The sequence below is a fragment of the Anoplophora glabripennis genome, unplaced genomic scaffold (genome assembly GCF_000390285.2).
Source record: "Anoplophora glabripennis isolate ALB-LARVAE unplaced genomic scaffold, Agla_2.0 scaffold347, whole genome shotgun sequence".
NCBI lineage: Eukaryota > Metazoa > Arthropoda > Insecta > Coleoptera > Cerambycidae > Anoplophora > Anoplophora glabripennis.
This window is the reverse complement of record NW_019416440.1, coordinates 97,160-124,883: the sequence shown is the minus strand read 5'-3', so window position 1 is coordinate 124,883 and position 27,724 is coordinate 97,160. Positions and strand designations below refer to the sequence as shown.

Genomic DNA, 27,724 nt, shown 5'->3' with positions numbered 1-27,724 from the left:
GGGGGCGCAACTGCTACAGCGAATTGTCGGTTTTTCGAAATTTCGCCTATATAACCTAAGTTGAAAATACACTGTTAAACCCTTCACAAGTTTTGTTTGAACTTTTTATTTGTTATTACCATAGCAACGCCAGTATGAAGGACGCTATTTTGAAATTTTTAAATTGTCACAACTTCTAAATTGCCTTAATCGATTTCAATAAACGATGGCTCATTTTAAAGAACTATTAATAAAATTTATATTTATGATTCCATTCATTAACGAAAATAAATACTCAAAAAAATCCAAAAAACCTCAAATTTTGAGCTTTGACCCCGAAAAACTTTTTTAGTACACATGGGATCGGTGGGGACTTTTGACACTTTATTTCTAATGGTGTACCCAAGGCCTCCACCAAAATTTAGGTCTGTCGGAATTTTCGTTATTTGACCACTATTTTTATGACTAATTTGACCGGACTAATTATAAAATTATGAGACCATGAAGTCGGTTTTACTAAAGAAGAAAATATTTGAACAAGTGGCACCACTGTCATTGAACTTAAAATTAGAAGACGTACTGTTTATTATTGTCTTACATATGCGTATATGTTCTCACCACAGGTCAGCGCAAACCGGGTTATCCGAAATTAGGCGTGGTAATTTGTATCAGTGCACTAACAACGTTGCCAGTTGTTACTTTTCAATTGGTACTACAGATATTCACCTAATCGGAAGTAAACAAGAAAGCAACAAAATTAAACCGTGAACAGTTTAAATTTAAGCAGAATACGATCCTGTTCCGAACGCTTACGAAGGGCAACGGAGGTTAGCATCCACTTTTCAGTTAAAATTTCATGTAACCGCTTCTGAAAAGATGCTACTACCACCAAATGACTTCACACCAGGTATGAATTTTGGCTGACTAAAAAAATAATGTCATTTTCTCGTAAATAGCAACCTATTTACCTGTTTCCAATTTTTCTGGAGTGAGTTACGGACCCTGCGTATACTTCACAAACTCCCAAGACGCCCTTAACCCGAACATTCCAAGGTTAGCCGCGACGAAGTCTCCTCAAATCGGGATTATACTTACAAATTCGAGCCGGCCACAATTAAATCTTTACACTCGGTCGTTCCTCGCTAAGCCGACCCAAATTAAATTCCTCCATCTCGGGGGGCGACCCGTCGAAATTTAATCAACGGTTTCGAAGCCCTGCCTCGATTCAAAACGGGATCCTTGTTCCAGATACTCGCTGGTGGGATGGGGCCTGCCTTCTGTGCTACTGGGGGCGAGCATCCTCGTCCAGTACCACGACAAGGCCGGCAAGCTGCTGGACACCAGGAGCCTGAAGGGCCAGAATTGCTGGTAAGTGCCTGTTTTATGCTTATCGGGGGGGCCGTTGCAGGTATTAGTGGCCGGATTAGGCGTAAATATTTTATGTTACAATCCCGAACGAAGGGGAAAGGGAATAGATAACGGCGGCGTGGTTTCTGCTGTGTTCAGTCATCAATAAGGGGCTTTCAGTGGCGTAGGCGGTGGGAGTGCAATGCTATTTGAGGGAGGGGTATTTTACGACTATACTGATACTTTTTTTAAATAATAGTGCAATGAAAAACTTTGCATAGCAATTTTAAATTAGCGAAGTCAGTAAAAATTATAACAATCTTTGTAAAAAATCTTCTAAGTATACAGGCTGATTCAAAATTCAGAATAAAGAATTTCGGGGCGTATTTCTGAGGTCAAAATAAGACTTTATTCTCCTATAAACGTAAGTCCAAAATAAATTTTTAAATTTTTCACCGTAAATAGTTATAAAATTTGAAATTATGATGTGCATTTAACTCTTCATCAGTTAATTTCTCGAAAACGGTTGGCCTGAAAAATTTCGACCAAGTATACCTTCTTTGCTTAAAATTAATGTGGGAATAAATGCACTAATAGCTGTTTTACATTGACAATTTATTGATGAATTAATTCATGAAGTCGCTTCATCAAGAAATTGGACAAGTGTAATGCACCAAATCTTTCGTCAATTTCTTTGTGAAGTTCGGAAGTACCAACCCAACAGATTTCCAGCCTCAGATCAGTAATGAGGTTATGTTATTGGAATATGTAAATAATTGTGTGGCGTCGTACTAGTTTTGCGTTGTTTTTACTGATTTGTTACTTACAAATACTAATATTTATATAATATGTTGTACCGCTGTTGTATCACTACAATTATGAGTGGAAAGGCGACTTTTTTAAATTTATTTTCTACTTTGATTCATTGGTAGAACTGATTCATACGTCAAAACACTTGACAAAGTCTGTAGCAGTGTAAAACCACACTGTTTACCAATAAATTCGTGATTTAATTCATTGAAGAACTTCGTCAATAATATTCATGAATAAATTGTCAATGTAAAACAGCTATAATACGAAATGTCAATGTACAGGGTAGCAAAAAAGTTAGGACCAATTTAATTCAATCGGTGCGCCCTCTACAATAAAAAACCCTCGAATCCCAAGTTTTATGCGTACATTCAAATCTATTTGGAAATTATTCCTAAAAAATCGAAAAAATAAAAATCTTTGACACGCTGTAGGTATATCGAAAACTAAGCATTTGTGGACACCCGTTTACTGGAAAAAATCTTATTTTGACCTCAAAAATACGCCACTAAATTCTTTGTACTGAATTTTGAATCACCCTGTATATATTGTACCGCACTCTTGTTAACTTTTTTGTTTTTGATAAAAAGTTTTGATTATCTTGGGAAGGCATGAGCAGTAATTAAATATGTAATAAATAGGCCAGGAAAAAGGACACCTTTGACCTTTAGAAACACATATCAGGGTTTGTTTTCTTAAATTCCATTATGAAAACTGATTTCTTTTTAAACCTTTTACAACTATAGATGATGCGGTCTCTGTCTAGATCAGGAAAAAGAGCTGGAAATGACATTTTGCGACTTTTTGTTTCGGCAAGCTGAATTTATCACTACAGATGCTAAATATTATGTACAATAACATATTAGTTTCTACAGTCATAAAAATGAGGGGAAGATTGTTTACAGGGTGGTTAATTGTATAATTTTTACGTAAATTCACGTTTTTCGCTTATAACTTTTTTCCGTTCATTTCCACGAGAAAACAGTAAAGTACTTTTTGTTCGTCTTCAAAAGACCTACAAAACTAGCCCTCGAGCGTCAAAAAATATTGATTAGATCAAAAGTTATAAACAGAAGAAGTTTATTTATGACTTTTGAATTAAACATTTATAAACTGCGTTATTATTACCAGAACGTTTTGGCATCGCATCCTCTCATTCCTTATCACTGTCTAATAACTCACACGAAATCTGGAATCGGTAAGTTGAATAGTTTACAAATTATGGCCTTATAAACAAATTAACTCATTATTAGTCTGGACGATCCCGAGCATCTTCCACAATCGCACTGATTTTTTTTCATGGTAGATATACATTGAAATCTATAATTTTTTTTAAATTTCAAATTTGTAACGGATTTTTTTTTTATTTTTTAGCCTTACTTGCAAAATGAAATATACGACGCACACGCATGACATAGTTATATATTATTACAAATTCGGAAAGCTTATGAACAGAGCTTTAAGTTAGAAAAGAAAATCGCCAAGATTCGTTGAAAAACAACGGCGTTACAGATTCAAAGTTGACGGCCTATTGTTAAACAAATTAGGTCGGTAGCGGCAAAAAAAATACTGTCATAACCGGCAATCCTAGTACTTTCCCAGATAAAAATATTTTATTTGTGGAAGTATGTTAAGTGCACAAGAAATATTGCCAAAAGTCAGTGGGTCGCTTGATTTTTCGGCGGAAGGGTGGGGAAAGCGAACGACAGCGAATCCGAAGAAAATGACGATAATATTCATAGTCCTGCCGTTAAAAAAGCGAAATCCGCTTGAAAATAATATATTTGACAGTCTGTAACTCCGTTGTTTTTCAACGAATCTTGACGATTTTTTTTTAACTTAAAACTTTTCATAAACTTTCCGAATATGTAATAATATATAACTATTTCACGCTCGTGCGTCGTATATTTCATTTTGCAACTAAGTCTAGAAAATAAAAAAAAATTCCAGCAATTTTAGTATACAACAAAATCTATCCATACAAACTAGTGTTTAATCATAAATTGCTTGATGGAGGTGGAGGTGATGGTCGTCGTTTGGAGTTTTTTTAACAATGGGCGAGAAACTGATGAAAACAGATTCAATATTTTATGTATTTACTGACGAATCAACATTCACAAATAATGGCGTGGTTTCCTCTCAAAATCGTAGACACCGGGCTAACGATAATCTAATTTTTCAGTTGATAACTAATAGTCAAAAATTTAAATAAGTAAATGTCTGGTGTGGGATAATGTATCATAAAATAATTTCTAGTTACTTTTTGAAAGAAAATTAAAGTTCGTATTTGGAAATTGTCAATAATTTTGGTTTGTCGGAACTAGATAGCGAAAATTTAGAGTCAGAAGAAAATTAATATTTTAACAAGACGAATGCCCTGCACATTCCACACTTGATGTTCACTTCCCGAACAAGGAATTTAGAAAAAGATTCGAAATATGTGTATTACTTGTAGGTTTTCAAGTTGAATAGTTTTTTAAAGTTTTGAGAGGCATATTGCTCTTTTCAAAACCTTTCAGAGTTACTTCAGAGGAAGAGAATATGTTTCTCGAAACGCCACAAAACCTAAACAGACGACGTGGCAACCAACCCCGAAATTGTTCTTATGTACTATTAAATTTAAAATAAAAGTTTAATTATTTTTTACAATATCTGTCTGCTTTAAGTAGATATACCGAGAGATTTATATAATTTGCACAAAGTTTTATTATTTAGGTACCTCAGTATTTATAATTATTATATTTATAATCACTTTTTTCTCGCTTATTTAAAATATAGTTCCATTTTCAACCACAAAACAGTTAAGGATACATTTTAACAACATGTATGTTTTTAAAGTAATTTTTCGATTTTAAATGTTCTAAGTGAAATTTTCCATATTTAATTAATCCCTATGAGGCAAAGACCTCACCGCGCCGCGCCGTCTGGGGACGGATATTTCAAGGATAAATTGGAGAATATACCGGTGCCGCGGGATCTCTCATGTCTGGGAATTGCTAACGAAGTAAAGTTGCTAACTGGAGTTGTTGATATATTAGAGAATAATAATCCAACTAGTTTAAAGTGGGAGTAAGTAATGTATATGTCTGGCTGGGATATGCCCTGGCAGCACTGAGTACACTATTAGAAAGTTTCAAGCCTCCGTATCGAGAGAATAAGATTTGGGTTTGTTACAGGTTACCTTCACTTTAAATAAAATCAGGTCTTTTTTTCTTTGTTGGGCATTTAGCCTCCTTTGAACAAAACTAAAAAAATATATGAAATCTTGGGCCAAAAGGATCAGTCAATGGTTGTTTTTTATTAAAATAGTTTTGTCAAACCAAAAATCTCATCCCTGTAGTGAGAAGTGAATTTGTAACAGCCTATACAGGGTGTTAAAAAAAGAGTGTAAAATATTTAAGGAGGTAATAGTATGAACCAAAATAAGCAGAAAAGTCACAATAAACATGGGTCCGCAAAGTAACGGTTGCGGAGATATGGAATGTTTTATGTTTTTTAGCCACTTTTTTTATTTTGCAAAAACGTTGTGTATTTTCTTATAATAGTTGGTTGATGTTTAGTGAAATAAACAGTACGTATTTGACAGTTGTTCTCAGTGCACAAGTTTTCTTTCGCTATGGCTGGTTACTCTAACGCAGAATTAACAGACATGCATTTCATGTATGGTCGTGCTAATGGGAACGCCACCGAAGCGCGACGTCTTTATGTTGACGCTTATCCAAATCGCCAGATTCCTTCACAACGCATGTTTGGAAGAATTCACCAAAGATTGCGTGATACCGGTTCCTTGAGCAAACAGTGCCATTTATCCGGAAGACCAAGGTCGGTATCCACTCCTAGAGCAGAAGAAGAAATTCTAGCACTGGTAGAGCAGAATCCAGGTACGAGTGTGCGGAGAATATCAGCCGAGGTAGGAATTAGTGGTCCTCTTGTTTGGAGAATCCTTCACGAGCAACTGCTTTATCCATACCATGTGCAACGAGTACAGGCCTTAAATCCAATAAATGATCATCAAGCACGTTTGGTTTTTTGCCGCTGGTTTCTACGTCATGATGCTGAAGACCCTCGTTTTCTTGCAAACATTCTTTTTACTGATGAGGCCGGGTTCACAAGAAATGGAGTGTTTAATTTTCACAATACGCATATTTGGGCCGACGAAAATCCTCATGCTCTAATAGAATCTGGACATCAGGCACGTTTTTCATTAAACATTTGGATGGGTATTGTAGGTGACAGGTTTCTAGGTCCTGTTGTTTTACCAAACCGATTAACAGGCGCTGCTTACCTCAACTTTCTGCAGAACACACTGTATGAGTTTTTGGAAGACATTCCTTTGAATCAGAGGCAACAAATGTGGTTCCAGCATGATGGTGCTCCAGCTCATTTTTCCATGGCCGTTAGAGAGCATTTACACCAAACTTTTCCACATAGATGGGTAGGAAGGGCCGGACCTGTTTTATGGCCTCCAAGATCGCCTGATCTGAACCCTCTAGATTTCTTTGTTTGGGGATATTTGAAGACATTAGTGTATGGTACTCCTGTAAATAGCCTGGAAGAGCTGCAGCTACGGATTAATCAAAAGTGTCAAGAAATCCAAACCAAGGAGGGTGTTTTCGAAAGAGTTCGAATATCGTTGAGACGAAGATGTCGTGCCTGCTTGGAAATGGACGGAGGGCACTTTGAACATCTTCTGTAACTTTGTTTTTTGTTTGTTAAAAGCTTCCTTTGTCGGTTTATTCCTAATAAAATAAAATGTTTGAAAAACGAATAGTGGTCCATATCTCCGCAACCGTTACTTTGCGGACCCATGTTTATTAAGACTTTTCTGCTTATTTTGGTTCATACTATCACCTCCTGAAATATTTTACACTCTTTTTTTTAACGCCCTGTATATCGCACATTTAAAAAAAGTGTTAATGTTTCGAAAATCAATCTGTTGTAGTCTTCTGAACTACATAAGAATTTTCGCATAATAAGAAGAAAAAAAGTCATTACAGTAAACCATACAATTTTATGGTTTACCAAAAATTCATAAACATAATATCAAACTTTTACTTGGACATTCTGGTTCAAACATTGAAGATATTATTATTTAATGGTAATTTTCGATTTAATTGGTCTAATAACTAATGTACCAGTAGATGTAGTATTGAATATTATCAAAAAGTAAATTAGCAAAATTATGCTAAAAACTACATATTATTTTCAATTAACTAATGAATTTTATCGACGAAATTTCGAAATGGCAATAGTTCTAGTTATCGCCAATTCTAAGCAATATTTTTATGAACTTTTTTAAAGAAAACTATATTAATAACTTAAATAAAGAACACTATATAATATACTATATGTATTTTTGCAATTTGACCCCATTGAGGAATGAAATATTTTCTAGATAATTTTAATAAAAAGAAACTAAAAACTAAAACTTTGGAAATAGAAAACAAAGTGTTTATAGGAAACCAACTATGACTAACAGATATCTAAATTTTAATTGGAATCATCGTGTTTTTAATAATGAATTAAATAAAAAATGTACTAATAAACAATCAATACCCAAACGCCTACTTTTAAGGACTGTACTTTGCGAACCAGGTTTTGTAATTTTGTCTGTTTGCATAACTTGATATTTTCTTCGTTAGTGAAAAACGAAGTCCAATAAATTATTCATGTTTTATAACGTCCTTCATATATGTCCGAAACATTAAGGAACGCATTTGACTATTGGGTGAGCAAATTTAAAAAAATTGTAATGTTAAATGTATTAAACTTACCAAATTTCATAACTGACATTAACATTATGACATAGGTCATAGGTTTTGTAGCTGGCCCCTGAATCTGTAACTGTTTACAGTGGTGGCCATGGTTACCGTCGCACAACCGTGAAAGATGGAGATACACCTTAAATTAATTTTCCGTAAAAGTTAAAATATTTACTCTCTTTTTAGGCAATTTTAATATTATGAAACAGTTTACGAAAAAATATTGTGATACTCAGTTGCGAAGTCGCTTTCGAGTCCTCAATTTTTATTTTATTCGCTGGCGTTAGCAAAACTATTCATTTCTGAATATAGAAGCGATATTACGCTATATTTTACATTAATTTCCCCAGTAAGAACATTATTTACTAGTACAAGTCTCTTAGTCGGTGATGCAAGGAATTCGAGCTCTAATTGCATTGTACAGCGAATACAATGCGAATTCTGCTCACGTATTTATGATAAATTTCCAGGCAAACAGCTCACACAGGTCAGTAAATTGCTTTGACGCTTAACCATTAATTTTAAATGAAGAACAGATTGCCGGGTATGCGTTTTGTTGCCATTGGATTTCCTATTACAAAAAACTTTTTATAAATTGCTTCCTACTATATAGCAAACATCGCGATTATTACAATATTTTCATATTAAGGAGACTCGTATTATCCTCATTGTAATTCCTGACCCGTATAAACATACCTCCGCTCGTTTTGAATCGGGAAACTTACAAAGTTGAATCAATCCCGGTTACTTAGAGTTTGTTGTTTCTACTTCCATGGCAGAACAAATCTGAGACTGCACTCTAACGGAAATCAGTAACGAACCCGGTATACTTTTTACCGCACTTCCATAGCCCCATTCTGATTAATTTCAAAGTTTTGCAGTCTAGGCAAGTGCCGTTTGAACTTCTGAACTTCCTGCTAGAGTGGATTCCGCCGCATCTACCTATTCTTATTTAATATTCTCGGTTTGCCTTTCGTGCCTCGGGGAGACTTTTGAGGCATTAAGTGGTGCATGTACGATGGAATGACGTCAGTATGACGTCCTTGCTCGTTTTCAGGCCTTGGAACGTTTACATTTACGATAAAAGACGCCACTTCTGTGATATTTAAAGTAATATTGCAGGATTGCAGTAGGAGAGATTATTTTTAGTAATTTCCCTTTGCGCAGAAACTCATTTGTACCTGGAATGACGTTATTCTGACGTATCTGATCCTTTATAGGTCTTTTAGTCCTTGTATTTATGGATACATGACATTTGTAGAAAATAAACGGATTTACGCTAAAATCAGATGCTTCATAATAGTTTTTCTTATAAGGAATATGTTTAAAATGACGTTATTACGACGACTATAGTCTCTCGTAGATATTAAAACTGTTATGATATAGATCCTGTACATTGTGTGACGTTTTTATGACGTCTACTATCGTTTTCATTGATTTTGTGCTTAAAATGACGTTAAATCGACGACTTCGGTCCCTTGTAGATATCAGAAGTGTTAGTTTAAGAATATGAAAATATAGAAAGCGGTGAACATGATTACATTAAAATAAATATTTCTGTAATAGCTCATTTTTCTACCAAACATTCTTCTGTCATTGTATGACGTCTTTATGACGTCTACTATAGTTTTCAATCCTTAGAACGTTTACATTTGTGGATAAAAAAATTAAGGTGCTATAAATAAGATAGCCCTAAAAAATACTTCCTAACAATTCGTTTCCATTTAGGAATTATTTCATACTTATAATGACGTTATTATGACGTTTGTAAATATCTTTTGACCTTCCAATGGTTAGATTAATAGATATAACATATTGGTGTCTAGATATTGTAGAAAATATACAAGATTACACTAAAATAAGATGCTTCATAATAGGTTTTCTTATCAGAATTACTTTATGCTTAAAATGACGTTAAATCGACGACTTTGGTCCCTTGTAGATATTAGAAGTGTTAGTTTAAGAATATGAAAACATAGAAAGCGGTGAACCTGAATACATTATAATCAATAGCAGTTCATTTTTCTACCAGACTGTACATTGGATGACGTCATTATGACGTCTATAACGTTTTTCATGATTTAGAACGTTTACATCTGTGGATAAAAGGATGTTACCTTGTAAAATTGAAGGTATAATAGAAAATTGCCCTAAAATATATACTTACTAATAATTCGCTTCGACTTAGGAGTTATTTCGTACTTATAATGACGTTTTTGTGACGTCGTCACGTCTTTTTCACGTCTTCTATACTACTGAAGGTAATATCCAAGATTGTAAGCAATATGTATACGTGAATAGTCACTTATATTTCGTAGGTATCATGAAATCAAGACCTGAGAAGAGTTATTCTGTATTTGGCACGACGTCTTTCATTTTTTCAATTCTAAATCAGTATAACCTGTTTCGTACACGTTGGATGACGTGATTATGACGTCTTTGTCTATTTTAGGTCTGAGAAGTCCCCTACGCTCACGACTACGCTACTCCCCTAAATTAATACACTCGCTAATGACAATAATTGTATAAGGAATTACTTTCTGCCTTCAATGGTATCCCCTTTGAATTCCCCCTTACCATCTCAAGCAGCAGCAAAGGTATTTTGCGGCATAGGCGCGAATTCCAACTAACGTTCAAGTGTCGTTTTACCTCTAACTAAACCGTTCATTACAGCGAAGAAGCGTGCCAAAACAGTATCGGTTACAAAGAGAAATGAGCCCTAGCCGACCCTCGTTCGCTCTATTCCGAGTTATGTCAACGGAGTCAGGCAGAAGGAAAGAGATACTGCCCACCGCGTCACTTATCTAATGAATCGAACTCGCCTACGCGTCGGCTCGATCTGCGATCTGCCCACGTTTTTTTTTGCACTAGAACTGCGGTTTTCTCTGACATTTTAAGGCTATTAGCGTCCTATATGTCAGGGGGAAGTAGTAGGACGTGTTCGTTGGTAATGAAAAGAGTAGTCTATTTATGGGATGGAAAAACATACAAAACGAATTTAATGAAGTTAAAAACACCGACACACACAAAAAAGTGGGATATATGATTTGACCCGATAGGTTTTATGTATTTTGACGTGCTAAATCCAAATCTGAAGTCTAGCTCAAACACACCCAAAATTTTGAGTAATTGACAAAAATAGAGAACAGTAGCCGAAAATCAAGTTAGTGAGCGCAAAAAAAATCGAAAACATTTGTTCTGAACTTGATTAACTGAGTTTCTTATACAGGGTGGCCAAATGAAAATGAAACAGAGCTATTTTCAGGAACTGCGTCAAGACTGTAGAAAAATGCTCAGACTCGTCGGTTTTAGATTAAAGGGAGACATTCTTTGCTGGTATATTTGACTCCGCCACTTTCACCCCCAAGCAAGGGTAAGCATCACCCCAAAATATTTAAATGGCATTGGGGGTTGAGTAATATTTCTTTTGAAAGCTCTTACAATTCTCTTTACAACAGACTTTAAATTTTATAATTCCGCCCAATACTTTGAAAAAAATTTACATTTTAAAATTTAAATTATGTTTAGTTGCTTACTTACTACTTAGTTGATTAAATGTTCAAACTGATGACCGCCCGCTTCCATACAAGAATAAAGATTTTGTTCGAAACGTTCGCGCACATTCCGAAGCATTTCCGGAGTGATTCGACGGCATTCGTCGACGATTCTTTGACGCAAATCTTCCAGCGACGCTGGCTGTGTTTTATAGATTTTACTTTTTAGGTATCCCCACAAAAAGAAATCAAGGGGCGATAAATCCGGTGATCGTGGAGGCCACTCAATGCTGCCTCTTCTCCCAATCCAATTCCGTAGAAAACGTTGGTCCAAATACTGACGGACAATTAACGCATAATGCGGAGGAGCACCGTCCTGTTGAAAAATCAAATGATCTTCATCATACTCTGGAACATTTTCAATAATATCAGTCAAGGCAGGGTCAATAGCGTCTTCCAGTAATTGCAAATACATTTGGCCAGTCAAATTACCAGGTAGAAAAAAAGGACCCACCAGCCGGTCACCGAAAATTCCAGCCCATACATTTAATTTTTCCGGTTGCTGTGTATGCACCTCGTGAAAAGCTCTTGGGTTTGAATCGGACCAATAGCGGCAATTCTGACGATTTGTCAGTGTATAGCATTCATTTCTGTTTTTTACAATTGTGTTTTTTCTACGAAAGTAATAACAAATCGCCAAAAACCAATGTAACGCAAGACATACTAAATTTATACCATTGGCGTACTTAACTCGAATGACTGACATTTTTACCGTTACTAATTGTTTGTACATAAGTTTCAACTTTAAAATTAAAATTCTCAATAAGTGTTGGGTGGAATTATAAAATTTAAAATCTGTTGTAAAGAGAATTGTAAGTGTTTTCAAAAGAAATATTACTCAACCCCCAATGCTATTTAAATATTTAGGGGTGGTGCTCACCCTTGCTTGGGGGTGAAAGTGGCGGAGTCAAAAATACCAGCAAAGAATGTTCCACTTTAATCTAAAATCAACGGGTCTGAGCGTTTTAAATTTTTTTTCTGACCTTGATTAAGTGTGTTCCTCGTGTATTTTGATACGCTTTCTTTGTCCAGAGTAAGGTCAGAAAATTTTTATTCGATTTTTTTGCAGTCACTAACGTGATATTTGGCGATTTTTAACTATTTTTAGTGATTTTTCCCTATTATTTTGCGATTTCTGCAAAATCTGGGAGATCCAGGTTAAAAAACTAAGATTTGGATTTAGCACATCTAAATACAACAAAAACCCACTTATTTAAGTTCAGAACAATTTTTTTTGCGCTCATTAACGTGATTTTCGCCGATTTTTCACAATTTTTTGCCAATTAATCAAAATCTTGGGTGCGTTTGAGCCAAACCGACTTCAGATACGGTTTCAGAACATCAAAATGCATAAAGCCTATTGGTATTTAAATAAATTTTATTTGGACGCCCTCTTCCAATTTAAACATTGTTCTTGTATTGTCCTTTTATTCTCTTTAAGGTTCCTGGACAGAAACGCCTTCATCTACGGTCTCCTGGCTCCCAGCTGTATCCTGGTGGCCGTCAACTTTTATTATTTGGTCCGATCCGCAGTCCTTGCCCGTTACATTATAAGCATACAGGCCGACATCCGCATCAGAGAAAAAATGCGACGCAAGAGGACACTCCAGATACTCCTGTTCACCAAGGTAAGGGTCCTTTTTTACGTACCACTCGAACCTGGAGAGGCCCTTTGTGCGGCTCTGATACTGTGGCGTGGGCAACGTCACCACCGAATAAATACGATGTTAAGAAAATAGTAGGACAATCATTAAAATTTTTTTAATGTAATATAATGTTCAATTAGAGAAAATACAACGGAGATTTTTAAAGACTGTTCATTTTATTATTTATGGATTTTATCCTCTTCGTGGTACATCTCAAGGATTCAATTGCTTTCTTGTTTTAATTTTAAGTCTTTGTCGTAGGCGAATTATGTTTTCAATTATATTCCTTTTCAAAATTACAAATAACACTTTAAATGCAGAGTCGTTAGTCTCAAGGATTTTATATCATGTTCCTAGACTTAATTCTAGATTTCACTCTGCTTTACAATTACTCACACCTCGTACCAATTTACAATCTCCCCTATATCAAATGCTTTCCAATTATGGTACAGGCATTGAAGCTGAAAAACAGCTGTAACCTCAGAATTCTTTGAAACTGCATGGATTTGCATGAAAATTTAGAATAAGGCTCATCTTAGGCTCAAGTTCAAAAGTGACATAAGCCCGATTGACGCTTTTTGTTTTTTAGGTGTGGAAACTACCCCTAAGTGAAAAAAACTGAAAAAATTAAGTTTTAAGCATTTTATTGATAAAAATCTTGTTGCACAAAGATTAAATAATGTTCCATGTTCTCGAACATGTTATATGATATATTTGATCTTTTCGACCCTTTATTTAACCCTTAAAAACTACCTCTATGCAAAAAATAATGATAAAAAATTACTTTTTAAAATAAAAGTTATCTTATAGCTAATAAATGAATTTTTCCCTTTCAACCCCTAAAAACCATCCCTGTATTGATAAAAATGATAAGAAATTACTTTTTAAAAGCTTGGAATGCTTTGACGGTGCAATTATTTAAAATAAAAATTCCCTCATTGCTTATGAAAGAATTTGTATCTCATAACACTTTTCAACCCTTATAAATCACCCCTGTGCTAAAAAAATGATAAAAAATTACGTTTTAAATCTTGGAATGCTATAATTGTGCAATAATTTAAAATAAAAATTCCCTTATATTGTTTATGAAAGAATATTTTACTTTTGCCATTTTCAACTCTTATAAACTACCCTTTTACCAATATTAATGTAAAATATTTTTATTATAATCGATTTTTAAATATAATCAATCATAAAAAAATTGCTACGCTGCATATAAATAATCACACTAAATGTTTTTACTTATTTTATTTGTATAATATAATATATAATTTACATAAAAATGAGAAAGCATATTTTGCTCCGAAAAAATGTAATTGGTTTTTTTTACCATAATTCGGTTAATTTTGAAGCTATAGTATCCTACAAAAAGCATTTTAAAGATAATTTCAAGAGCAAGATCGTTTACATATAAAACCTTTTAAGTCCTTCGTTTTTTAAAGGGAAAGGATCGAAGGGCTCGAGACAGGTTGTTTTTTCACTAAATTGGATACTTAGCGGCGATATCTCCTTTATTTTTTATGCTATAGGAATAAGAAAGCAAAATATTTGTTGAAAAAAAAGCTAAATTTTTCTTGTCTATCATTTTTTACGTATCTTTCATAGTTTCAGAGTAATTATATAAATAAGGCAATTTTTTTTGAATAATGAAAAATACGTTTTTAACTTTTACCGTACATTATTAAAAAAATACGCATTCTAAACCGGTCCAACTTCAGGATCGTATGAAAAACACTAAAACAAAACTAATTATAAAGGGTCTACGATTAATTTTAATTCTGATGGAAATGGCGTTTACTGCTCATTTTTCCTTAAAAAATATGAGCAACCCATCTGTTTTTCACGATAACTCCTTCAATTTTGCTCCAATTAAAATAACTAAAAAACTATTGATTTTTCGAAAAAATTCCTCGGATATAATTTGCTCAAAATTTGATTCTCTATCGATTTATTTTCGAAAAAAATTTCCACCCCCGAGAAGGGGTGTCAACCCCCAACAGGGTGAAAGTGTCAATCGACGCTAAGTCACTAATGTTCTTTGACCTTTTCTCTAACTATCTGCCAAATTTCAAGTCGATCGGTTCAGTTTCAAAGAATTCGGAAGTGAAAAGCTTTAATGTCTGTACTATTATCAAAAGTACGAAGATCGACTTGATATATTTTTTCATTCTATGAATGACATAAAAAAATTGTTTGTCTAGCAAATGTAATTCTTATCTTGTTAGTTTATTTGTTTTATTTGTCTGTTATTGTTTCCACTTAAGTTCCCTTGTCTGGATTTTATATTTTGATTGCTCCATTTTGTGTAGTACTTATATTTTTATTAACACTTAAATTCTTTTGTCTGGATTTTATATTTTATATTTTGGTTGCTCTATTTTATGTAGTACTTGTATTTTTATATCTAATGTTAGTTTGTCTTTTTAAATTTAGTTCAGTGTGATAAATCTAAGTCTATTTTAATTGTCACTGTCTTTGTTCCTGCTGTCGCTGGTGGTGTTTTTGTTGTTGTTGTAGCTGTTGTTATCAATAGAGTCAATAACAACGAAAACAACAGCAGCGGTAACTACAACAACTACTCCTGCAACTACTACTGCTACTACTAGGGCAACAACAACGACAACAACAACAACAGAAGCGGCAGCATCAGCAAGATCAATAACAGCAATAAAAACGACATCTAATTTAAGGCAACGATGTTGATAACGCTCTTAAATCTTGTTACTTGAACTGGTTTCCTTAGTCGACAGTATGCGTAAGGAGGATACGAAGATTAAAGGAGTGTGCTTTAGTTGTCACTGTTGCTGCTGATGCTGCTGCTGTTGTACATGTTATAACAGTCCTGTTGTTCCTGCTGCTGCTACTGGTGTTGTTGCTGTTGTTGTAGCTGTAACTGTTGCTGTTGTTATCAATAGAGTCAATAAAAACGATAACAACAGCAGCAACAGCAGCAAAGATTATTTTGCTGGTACAGCGGTACCGCTTACATATCTGACAGAATTACATTCTCGTGCGGACGAGCCTACACAAACTCCCCCAATCAATTTTTAATTTATCTCTGGCCGGTGTAACGCGTTGTAATCCTGTCGGTTAGATGAAACGTGGAAGCCAAATGTGACCTCTGCACAAAGGGAAGCCACTGAACTGGAACCCTTCATAGAATTGAATCGACGCGACCATCTCGTTCCCAGTGTATCTTTTTATAGAGACTGAAAAAAAATGGAGCAGCCAGCGCTCCGAATAGGATGGACTTATTTCCCCTGTCGACATGTGGCTTCACACAATGGCATTCTGGAACTGCGAATTGTTCAAGATTTAATGGTGTTTTCGGTAGTGTTAGGTGGTTGTTATTCTACGGAAGGATATTGTACGGGGTGTTTCAGTTCGAGTGAACCAAACTTTAACCACAAATAGAACGCAATAAATAATTCAGAATTGCCTTATAAAGCAAAGGTCTATATTATTTACGAAATCTTTGGTATGCTCATAACAAACTGTTTCAAATTTGGTGTGGTGTTAACATTTGCACCTGTGCATAATTTACTGTAAAATTTACAAACTTTTGAAGGTCAGTGGCGTAGGAATGTGTAGTAAAGTGGGAATTTTTTACCCCAACTTCTATGGCAATGACCCAATAATCATTTGGCGTTCATTTTTTGATTCCGTGGATTATTCTACATAAAAGGTATACTTGTTAAAAATCGGTATAATGTTTCATTTTACCGAAAATTTTAGTTGAATGGGAGACCGTGTAATTTTTTCAAGAAATTATCTCTGTTTGAAACAAACAGTTGAATGAGCAAGGATACCTATAATTATGCCAACCGCGGCTACTAAGGTGTCGTAAATAGTAAAATGGGATTTGAATTTCCATTTTCTACATATTTCTACAAAAACTTGAAATAAACGGTTGTTGTGGTAATTTTTTTAATTCGTACTTGTCGATTCGTTTACCATGTCACTTATAACAAAGTTAAGTCCTATCAGTAAAAGTGGAGTACCCCAGGGCTCTAATCTGGGCCCTCTTCTATTTTCCATTTTTATTAACGACATTACAGTTTTCATAATCTTTACATTTATATGGACATAACTGATACTCATAGTACAAATAGTATTAGTAATTAATTTGAAATAGGAAACTTACAGGTGAATTCTGCGCCCACAGAGTCTAGCCCGAGAATGACAAGGGCAGGTACATAGACATTAAATAAACATAACAGAAAATAAGATACAATCAATACGTATATAGGAAAATGCATTTACTTCTTTTTAATATGTTCCTGAGCTGGAAATATTAAATAACATTTTCCTAGAAGATTTTCAATTATTTCTCGGTGCACCACGGTCGATTAGACACGGGTTTTATCTAAATAGAGTTGGGTGCCCCTAAAGGAACTATAATTTATCTTCCGCTTACGTTTCCGGAGAGGGTAAACAATTTGCAACGCTGCAAAATTGGATGTGGAGATTTAACTAAAATTAAACTTTAAATTCGTTCCCTAACGTAGAGTACGACCTCAAATTTAGGTTAATAGCCGGGATAATAGGGTTTTAATAGACAGAACCCGGGTGGAACCGGTGAAAAGCTACAAGGCGTACCGAAAAAAGCGTTAGGAATATTCAACAATCAACCCCGTAATTTTTCTCTGGTTTTAGGAAATGGGGTTCCTTTAAAAATATTTTTTGCATTTTTCTCTATCTATGGCTTATCAAACCCGGGTGAAACCGGTGAAAGGCTATAAGGCGTCCCAAAAAAAGCGTCACAAACATACAGGGTGACTCAGAACTTATCCAAAAATTAAAACGATATCCAACAACTTCGAGTTGCTATACACACAAGCCATTTTTGACACTAATTACTAAAAAAAACTATTGTAAACACAATCGCAACGACGATTGTAAAATCGGATTTCAGTATTCACTGAAGCCACGTGGCTTTCCACGCGTATTGCGAATGACGCTAGAGACTACAGTTGTCCAGCTATGTAATGGTTGAAGGAACTGCAACTTCAATAATTTTTTCCTCGGAAACTGTAAGGATTTTACACAATTTTTTTTTACGATATTGACTCCATTTCTCATGCCGCATCTATTCCCAAGTATTTTTGGGTAAGTTGTGAATCACCCTGTATATGGTTTGTTCCACAGATATCGAACATTTCAGAATACCTCTGTTGACCGACTAAATCCAACCTGTTTGTGCTCTGCCGGAGCCCTTTCAAGCAACAAGTACGCCTGTATCGGCCCTCACGAAATCACCCTTTGCGCCTATTTGCGCCCCCTCTTTCCGTGATAATCGCCCATTGTAGAATTTAATCCATTTCAAGCTTTTATCGACTAGAGTTTTTCGTACTAAAACTGCTATTAGTGCGATACGTATCTTTTTACGACTCTGTTTAATTAATTAAATGTGATGGTAGTTTCATTCACATTTAAATGAAGGCGCGACTTGTCGCGCAACACTAATTTTGATTAGAGATAGACGATTGCTGTTAATTGAAATTAAAACGAGAATTGTACTCAGGAAACTGAAAAAAAAAAAAATTCGAAAGTATGTTAAAATTTCTTCGACATTTTCTGAGACAACCTGTATATTTCTGATACTCCTCTCCTCTTTCTTTTTTTGTGTATTGTCTGTGCTCGGTGTCGACAAGCAATATGCCAGTGTCTGTATTGTTATACAAAGACAAAGGCTTCGCCTCGAATTTTTTCTCTCCTCAATAACTCAAAATAATTACAGCCTCTTTGAAGTTATTTGTTACATTTTGTAAAGCGTAAATATTTGCAGAATCCCTTTGTAACACGCTCAAAGCTAAACGAGAGTAAGCATTCCGATATACTGAAAAAAAAAGGTCGTGAGACTGACAGTCACCTTTGATATTCGTCATTATAAAACCGGTTTTTGTTATCGATTGCTAGCAAATTCGATGTGATATCGCGTACATTCTGTATTAGAACATACAAACGATAAGATGAATTTATAAAAAAAGGAACTTTAAAGCTAGGTTGGAAATTATGGGCACAGAAAAAAGCACTGCGATAAATCAGATTTCAAGAAACGGAAAGTTTTAATAACCATAAAATTAATTAATTAAAAACAATTAACTAAAAAATTTTGTGCGTTTTTAATTTACATCCATTTGTTTCTTAAAAAAAATTCAAAAGTATTGACAGATGTCTCTGGAATATAGCTATTTTCTTCAGAAAATGTTGTTGTTTTGAGACACTTTTAGTGATTTCTAGCACACCCACATTATTTCAGAATACACAGCACATTCATTAACCTGATTAAAACAATAAAATTTTTCTGAACCATTTAATTGAGTTTTAAACGCCAGGAAATTTGAGAAACAATTGAAACAGGCTCAAAATTAATGTGATAAAAAAGTGTAAAGCAAAAGAGGAATTATGGTTATAATTGTTATAAAACTACAAATATAAGCTTACAAAAAAAATCGCGAAAAATATTAACAGACAAGGAAAGTAGAAAATACTGTACTCTGAAAAGAAAATCTATTTAAAAGAATAAAATATAACAAATTCAATATAAAAAAACACAAATAACAAAAAAGTTGTCGCCACAAGAGAAAATATTTGAACACCTAAGAGAAATAAATAAAGTAATAAAAAAACACATAAAAAATACTGTTTCTTAAAATAATTTGGGTTTTAAGTAAATTACCCCAAAAATGAAGCGAACAAACATTTCTGATCAGTTATTCTTGTAGGTATAGCACCAAGGAAATGTTTTTGTGGGTTTTTCTAAATCTTTCCCACTTTGATAACGGCCTATTGTGTCCTCTGTCATTCTTTTATTTACTTGTTTCAAAAACTAGGCTTATAAATCGGAAAAAGTTTCCTAAATCAATAAGTACCCATTACAAAACTTATTTTCTTGGATGTATACGAGACATTTGATAGGTATAACAAACGAAAACAGCGAAAGCATATAACAAAAGGGGGATTGTACGGAAAATTCTTTATATAACAGTTTACCTTCTGTATCGGTAAACTCCCACAAAGCGTTATCCTCGAACTTTGGCAGACTTATAAATACGAAGCATGAATGAAAAGATACTTTGGAAATTGGCCTTCACCTTCGGAAACGGAAGCGATCGAATCACGGCATCGCTTTCACTGATGATTAAAGCTCGCCCGAAGACCCGCGATTCTAAATTAATTAATAATTTAAATTGCTTTTCCGCTTAAGTGTAAAGGAATCCCCCTGCCCCCTCCGCTTCCGAACATTTTAATTATTCGAGAGGGAAACGACCCCCGTCCATCTCATATCGTTAATGGAATCGGAACTTTTTATGGCATCGTAAACATTCCTCGGAAAATTCAATTCATTCAGATGTATGTTCTGGTGTTACTAATAAAATTATGAGCTTGGGATTTGTGCTTCCATTCATTTTTTCCATCGGCGTAGGTCAGGGGTCAGCAAGTAATTTTAGGTGGGGTCCGGATACATTTAAAAATTTTTAACGAGGTTCAAAAAAAAATTCATATTTCTTACAAATTTTCATTTGAACTCAAATTTAATCTGCTTACTAACCATTAAGAACTCAAAACACTCACACAATTGTAAAATATTAGAAAAAATGATAAGGTTGGCACTCAAACGTAAAAAAACATTTTTTAAATAATTTATTTGAGTAATTTATACTTTCAAAAAATTTTTGGCGGTCCAGTATTTTACCTTCCGCGGTCCGGGCCTGGACCGCGGTCCGCCAGTTGCCGACCCTTGGCGTAGGTGGTAGGAATGTTACGAAAATGTTTGATTCATAATAATTGATTTACCCTTTTCTGATACGTTTTAGAAATAGTCAACTTACATGTCTAAGGGAGATCAAAATGCTTAAGTTTTGGAATTTGCAAATTTATTTTCGGAAAACATAAATTGTTTTTCAGTAAGTGTAATAGTATATTAAACAATAAGTTTAGGAAAGCAATTTACTTTGTTCACAAGTCTGAATTCTTCGGGGGCAGATAGATCTCTTTAAAATAATATGTGTTTGCCTTATAAACATTGGTCTGGAACAGCCCCGTTTAAAGATACAGGGTGTTGAAGTTGTTAAAAAAATATTTTTTGTTTATATTTCCGACATCTCTCAACCGATCTAAATAAAATTTGGTACAGATAATGTATGATAGTAGGCCTCACATTCCCTAAAATATGAGCTTTAAAGGTTCAACCAGTGGTGTACAACTGGGCAGGGGTCACCCCCTTTTTTACAAAAATACCTACGCCACTGCATTTTCTACAAGTTAATGCTAATGCACAAAATACATAAAAAAGGTAACTTGAATTTTTTCCCTAAGATTCGCCGTTTTCAAGTTATTCACACCAATACAATTCCCTTGTGCAGACATTTCTAACCATAATATTACAAGAATATTTATGTTTATGCTTAAAAGTAAGTGCAATTTGTAAGCACATCAACAAAATTCTTTACACTTGTTTCCACACCACCTTAGTTCCTTACGCATTTTAATTTCCCCTGGAAGCCTAATCCACTATCTTTAAAAATAAGGACAACTTAAATCAAAATAATAATAAATGTACATTTATCAAAGGCGAGGGACAGTGAATTTTCACAACCTGCATATTTGGTCACAAGAAAATCCTCATGAAATTCGGACAAGATCTTTTCAACACGAATTTTCTGTGAACGCGGTCACTCGGAATAATTCGCAATAAAGTTTGTGGACCTTTCTAAACCTGTCTAAATTCCCTGTCATTTCTAAACTTTCTAGAAAACCATCTATTTGAATTATTAGAGGATGCTCCATTAAATATACGACAAAATAGCTGGATACAGTGGATGCGCATTCTGGGAGAATAATATAATTAATGGCTTAATTAAAATTATTTGGTCGATGGATAGGTAGAAGACTAAATGCTAATGCTAATAATTATGCAGAGGGTTCAGTGTCTTGGCCAGCCAGATTGACATATCTAAACCCCCTGGACTTCTATATTTGGGGTTATCTGAAACGTAAAGTTTATTCTACTACAACAGATACAAGATCACAACTACTGCAACGAATAGAAGACGGGTGTAATGAATTAAAAGAAAACCACCACATGATATTAGCTTGAATTAATTCCGTCAATTGAAGATGTCAGAAATGTATCAATGTGGGTGAACACTACCTCACAGGTGGTGTAGAAAAGAGTGTAAATAATTTTGTTGAGGTGCTTACAAATTGCACTTACTTTTAAGCATAAGCATAAATATTGTAATGGTTAGAAGTGTCAGCCACAAGGCAAGTATTGGTTGGTATTTTGTACATTAGAATATAAATACGTTACAATAACGTAAAAAATGCAGTGGCGTAGGTTTTTTTGTCCAGTTGTACACCACTGGTTGAACCTTTAAAGCTCATATTTTAGGGAATGTAAGGCCTACTATCATACATTATCTGTACCAAATTTTATTTAGATCGGTTAATAGATTCCGGAAAAATAAACAAAAAAATCAATTTTTTTTTTAACAACTTCAACACCCTGTATCTCTAAAACGGGGCTGTTCCAGACCAATGTTTATAAGGCAAACACATATTATTTTAAAGGGATCTACGAGTTTCCTGCATAAAATACGGATCACCCTGTAGAGTAAAAGTCAGAATACAAAAATTCAATAGAGGGAAAAATAAAATAAAAACGCCCATAACTTCATGGGGCAGCTTGAACAAAATCATCTTATCAGCGAGTTTGAGATGCGCAGTGGCAACATTACCAGACTAGCACCGAAGGTCATTCTTTGTCTGGAGGTAGAACGGTGAACATCGGTACAAGATGTTCTTCTAGTATGAAATTAATAAATATTAACAGAAAAAAATTACAACCTCAAACAAAATGTGGAAACAAACAATATCCCCTTGTAGCAGTTTGTATTGTGGCGTGACTTCACAAATTATTACAAGCCTCGCGACCGTCGAGCATAGGCAACCAACATTACATGGTTGGTACTATCAATTAAAAATCCTTTAGGAATCCAAACAAAAAATAATCTTGTACAGACAAAAGTTACATTTTCTGAAAACACGGGCGTCTCTTAGCACAATAAAGAGAACGCAATTACCACCTACAAATTAATATAAACATCCTTTTTCAACCTTCATAATCCGGACACAATACGCCAAACCGGACATACACCGACCCCAATAACACCGGATCATCGGACGTGTAGGTCGTTAATTCGCCACGGCGGAACGAGATCGTACAAATATTAGTTGCAGACAGGTCGATTCGGGGGAGATTTTCGTTGTTTGTTCAGGGCGTGCAAAGGCTTGGCAGCGGGAAAACCACAAAAGTTTCTGTCGCGCGTCTCTATTTCCATAATGAGGGAGGATTGAAATGCCTGTTGGTGTGGGGCGGCTTTGTCGAATAAAGTAATTGCGCTTTTCCATCTGCGTACACGAACGGGGCATAAATTGGAGGTATATGCATGGCACCTGTTCAACAAACTAACCTACATTTTTCTCTACAGCTGATTGTTGTTTTAATTAAAGTTTTATTGGATAACATACAAAAACGTATGACATTACTTTATGATGACTTTGAATTAACTCGATTATTTCAAAAAGCATGTTCACATGCAGTAATAAACATTTTTGTAATGGTACTGGAGAGTTGTACCTCGTATACTGGCCCTGGTTAACGAAATGCACTTGATCAGGGCAGACGCTCGATCACAGCTACTGATGGCTTCGCCAAATTTCTTCGCTAGCTTTCCGCAATTCGGCCAATCTTTCTATCACCCTGCAGTGAAGTGGGAATACAGTTTATTTGCTTTTCCCAAGTGAACTTGCATAAATTACTTTTGTGCTAATTTAGTTAGTCAAAATACAAAACTATCATTACTAATTTTTGTTTATATCCGCTTCTGAATACTCGCAGTCGATTTTCAAACCTTGTAGCCTCTTGTTTGAAACCCATTGTCAACTATAGAGTTCGGAATTCGGAGGAATTCCCGATAGTATTCGATTATTCGCTTTAGACTAAGTTTGTGAAGTTGAGTGGTTTGAATCCACTCCACTCGCTTGCATTCAGTCAAAAGGATGATCGACGGTATAGTTAGGAAGTTAGGTTTTTCCTACAAGTTTCTGTCCCAATTTATATTGCCACTTCCTTATTTTATATTATTTACCCAAATATTCTAAGAAAATTAACGTGAATATTACTTTTATTGTTGTTTTTAATAACAAAGATTTCAAGAAAATGATTACCTCTCATCTTCCATCTTTAGCAAGTGTTTGCACCTTTGATAAAGCTCTAAGGAGATGGATTTAAGCAAATACATTCAAATCTGATCCCTCCCATGCAAATTAGAACAGTTTCTCCGTTGAGTTTACGAAGTTTATTTCAACTTTATACAGATATAATCTATCTTCTAAACCTTCCTCGGCTTGCACTGTTATAGTTTATCCAGCCCCTACGATTCTCCCGAATTTAAATGAGATTTTCTTGGAGGATCTGTACGGATATTATACAGAGTGATTTATTTAACGAACGCCCTGATAAAAGTCGGAACAGTTGTTGAAAATGGGATGGCGTGATTCTAATAACAACCGGGGTAGGTAATATGTTCCAATATAATTAACAATTTTGTAGGTATGTATTTGTACATTTATCAGTACTTCAGCAAAAGCCTTCCGTTTTAGTGTGGCATCAGAACAATGGTTTGTTTTTTCGTTGAAATGCCTTTACGAGATAAACTTTTTGAAATTTTCTTAATTAACCATCGTGTCAATCGAAAACTTCGCGATCAATCGTTGCAAAATTTTTAGGGAAGAATTGACATATGTTTTACTATTTGTTCAAAAAGTTTGATCAATAATTATAAATACTTACTTATTTTAAAAATTGCTCCAAATATACATAAGATTTTCTACTATTTTTCGCCCATTGCTAATGCAAAATTCAACTTTTTTTATTCGCAGTTGTTGTAACTGTATAGAAAATTGTCAAATAAACAAAAAAATAAAGAATTACTTTTTTATTTAGGGCTTACTTTCAATGTTACAGGGAAAACATGTCGAACAACAGGACATTTTTCGTTCTTTTTGTATGTTTGTTGTTTAGGTTTTAGGTTTAGAGTTGTATTATGTACAATTATATATTAGTTTCCACAGTCATAAAAATGGGGGGAAGATTGTTTACAGGGTGATTAATTGTATAATTTTTACGCAAATTCACGTTTTTCGCTTATAATTTTTTTCCGTTCATTTCCACGAGAAAACAGTAATGTACTTTTTTTTCGCCTTCAAAAGACCTACAAAACTAACGTCAAAAAATATTGATTAGATCAAAAGTTATGAACAGAAGAAGTTCATTTATGACTTTTGAATTAAACATTTATAAACTATGTTATTATTACCAGAACGTTTTGGCATCGCATCCTCCCATTCCTTATCACTGTCTAACTCGCACGAAATCTGGAATCGGTAAGTTGAATAGTTTACAAGTTATGGCCTTATAAATAAATTAACTAATTATTAATCTGGACGATCCCGAGCATCTTCCAATTTTTTTGTTTTAGCCTTAGTTGCAAAACGCACGAGCGTGATATAGTTATATATATTATTTTATTATTACATATTCGGAAAGCTTATGAAAAGAGCTTTAAGTTAAAAAAAAATCAATCAAGATTCGTTGAAAAACAACGGAGTTACAGACTGTCAAAGTTGACGGCATATTGTTAAGCAAATTAGGTTGATAGCGGCAACAAAAAATACTGACGATTTTGGAACCCTCAAAATGATACGCCCATGGAATAATTCTCCCCACACACCTTACCCGTCGCACTGCCTACTATTTTGCCTCTATCGTATAGGTAGCTCTAAAAGGCTTTTTTTATGACGCTCTCCGTATGTACTAAGAAAGCGACTCAATTAGACATCTATTATTCAACGAATACTCTCATCAGCGTCCATATAAAGTAATGAAACGTGGAAATAATATCTCACAGATGTTTTTAATAGCATTCCCGGGGGCGGCTACTTTTTTAAAGCATCCTCCGCTTTTCTCTTACATCGCCGCTGAAATAGAGATGTCAGTACCATTCCGTGGAATTAAAACAGTTTTTGCTCCGAAAGTTAATAAAGCCGTATACGAGAGGAAAATGTTGGCCTGGGAGGAGAACGGAGGAAACAAGTTGGGATGCATGTTCCAGGGAGCTTATTCAGCTTCTGTTGCATCTGGGATTCTGGTTTTCTTTTTTCATTCGTAATTTTCAGGATATTCTGTTCTCCGATGCGAAATCGTGCTGTCATTGAATTGTTTTTTTGTTACGACCGATCAGAAAACACAGAGTGTAACTTTTAGTGGTGGTCGATATTTTAACGAGACTTTGACTCTTAAAAAAGTTAGTTTTCTTAGATTCTCTCATGAAAATTCATTTTTTTTCACTGCATTACTATCAAATCTCATATTTCTTGATTCGTATACATATTTCTCATATCACACATTTTTTGCTCGCCTGGCGCCCTCATATCAGGTGGCCAACGTCAGAGGTATTGAAACAGATTCACAAACTAAACACAGTACTTCAAAAAACAACAACAAATGCGTTTTATTAAAAACTTGAAATAGTTTTAAAAAATATTTGAAATGTATCATAATAGTAGGTATGTATTTTAGATCACTCAGATCACTTTTTACTTTTTAAAAAATTTTATTTTTCACTTAAATTATGATTACAACTTTCAGTGTTTTAACAATAGATTATGAGTTACAGCGTTAAAGACTTAATACGACTGGATTTTACTGTGAACTGAACTGACTAAGTTTTTTAGTTATATTTATAGGTTTTCTTATGCTAACGCAAGTACAAGCATTCTTAGAATCTGCTGCTGTGCTTGCGCTTTACATGAGATTGCTTTGTTTCGAGGAAGTTGTTATCTGTGGTGTCATATTGCTTGATATTTAATATTCTTAGATAATTTTCGTATATAACAACTCCCCCTTTTTAAGAAAAGTTGGTGTGTTTTCGCCAACTTTTTAGGGAAAATCCTGCATCTCTTCTTCTTCTGTGCGAAGATGAGGTCTTCTTCGTAGAAGGGTGTTGATTCTTTTCAGCATCTCGTTAGGGGTTGTTTCTTCAGATTTCTTGCAGCATTTATTCCTGCATTTCCAGGCGATGTAGATGAATACGAGACCTATCACGGCACCAATGGTAAGGTAGGTCGTCAGGGAAATATGTTTGGTGATGAAGGGTTCATTTATTAATTTATCCAGGTCTCTGGAATACTGCTCGAGTTTGTGGTTGGCTATATCCAAATTTTCTACATTTAGGTGGTCGAACTGAAGAGGTTTTAATTCGGGCAATTGTAGTTTTTCGGGTATATCGCTACAACAGTCATATGGTATAAGCACTGGGTGAGAGTTGTCTGTAATGTTCAAAGTATTACGACTTTCTGTTTGCACTTTCGTTATACCGACGAATGCATAACAATCTGGTTGAAGTTTTAACACCGAGTTTTTGTCAATGGTGATAATTCTTGCGTCCATTAAGTTGCAGTTTATTGTAACACGAATAGGTTCGGACACAATGATTAACCATACGTTGTCTTGTAATTTTTGGACGTTATAACCTTGTCCATAAACGAGAGTACTTTC

General features: G+C 34.6%; 1 protein-coding gene across 1 annotated transcript in view; it reads left to right on the top strand.

Moving 5' to 3' along the window:
• LOC108908367 (adhesion G protein-coupled receptor E3-like) overlaps nucleotides 1-27,724 on the top strand; it is a 106,459-nt gene that overhangs the window by 75,662 nt on the left and 3,073 nt on the right. The window contains exon 5 of the mRNA XM_018712397.1: nucleotides 12,894-13,080. Within this exon, the coding sequence (XP_018567913.1) occupies nucleotides 12,894-13,080 (187 nt within the window). The remainder of the gene's footprint in view (nucleotides 1-12,893; nucleotides 13,081-27,724) is intronic.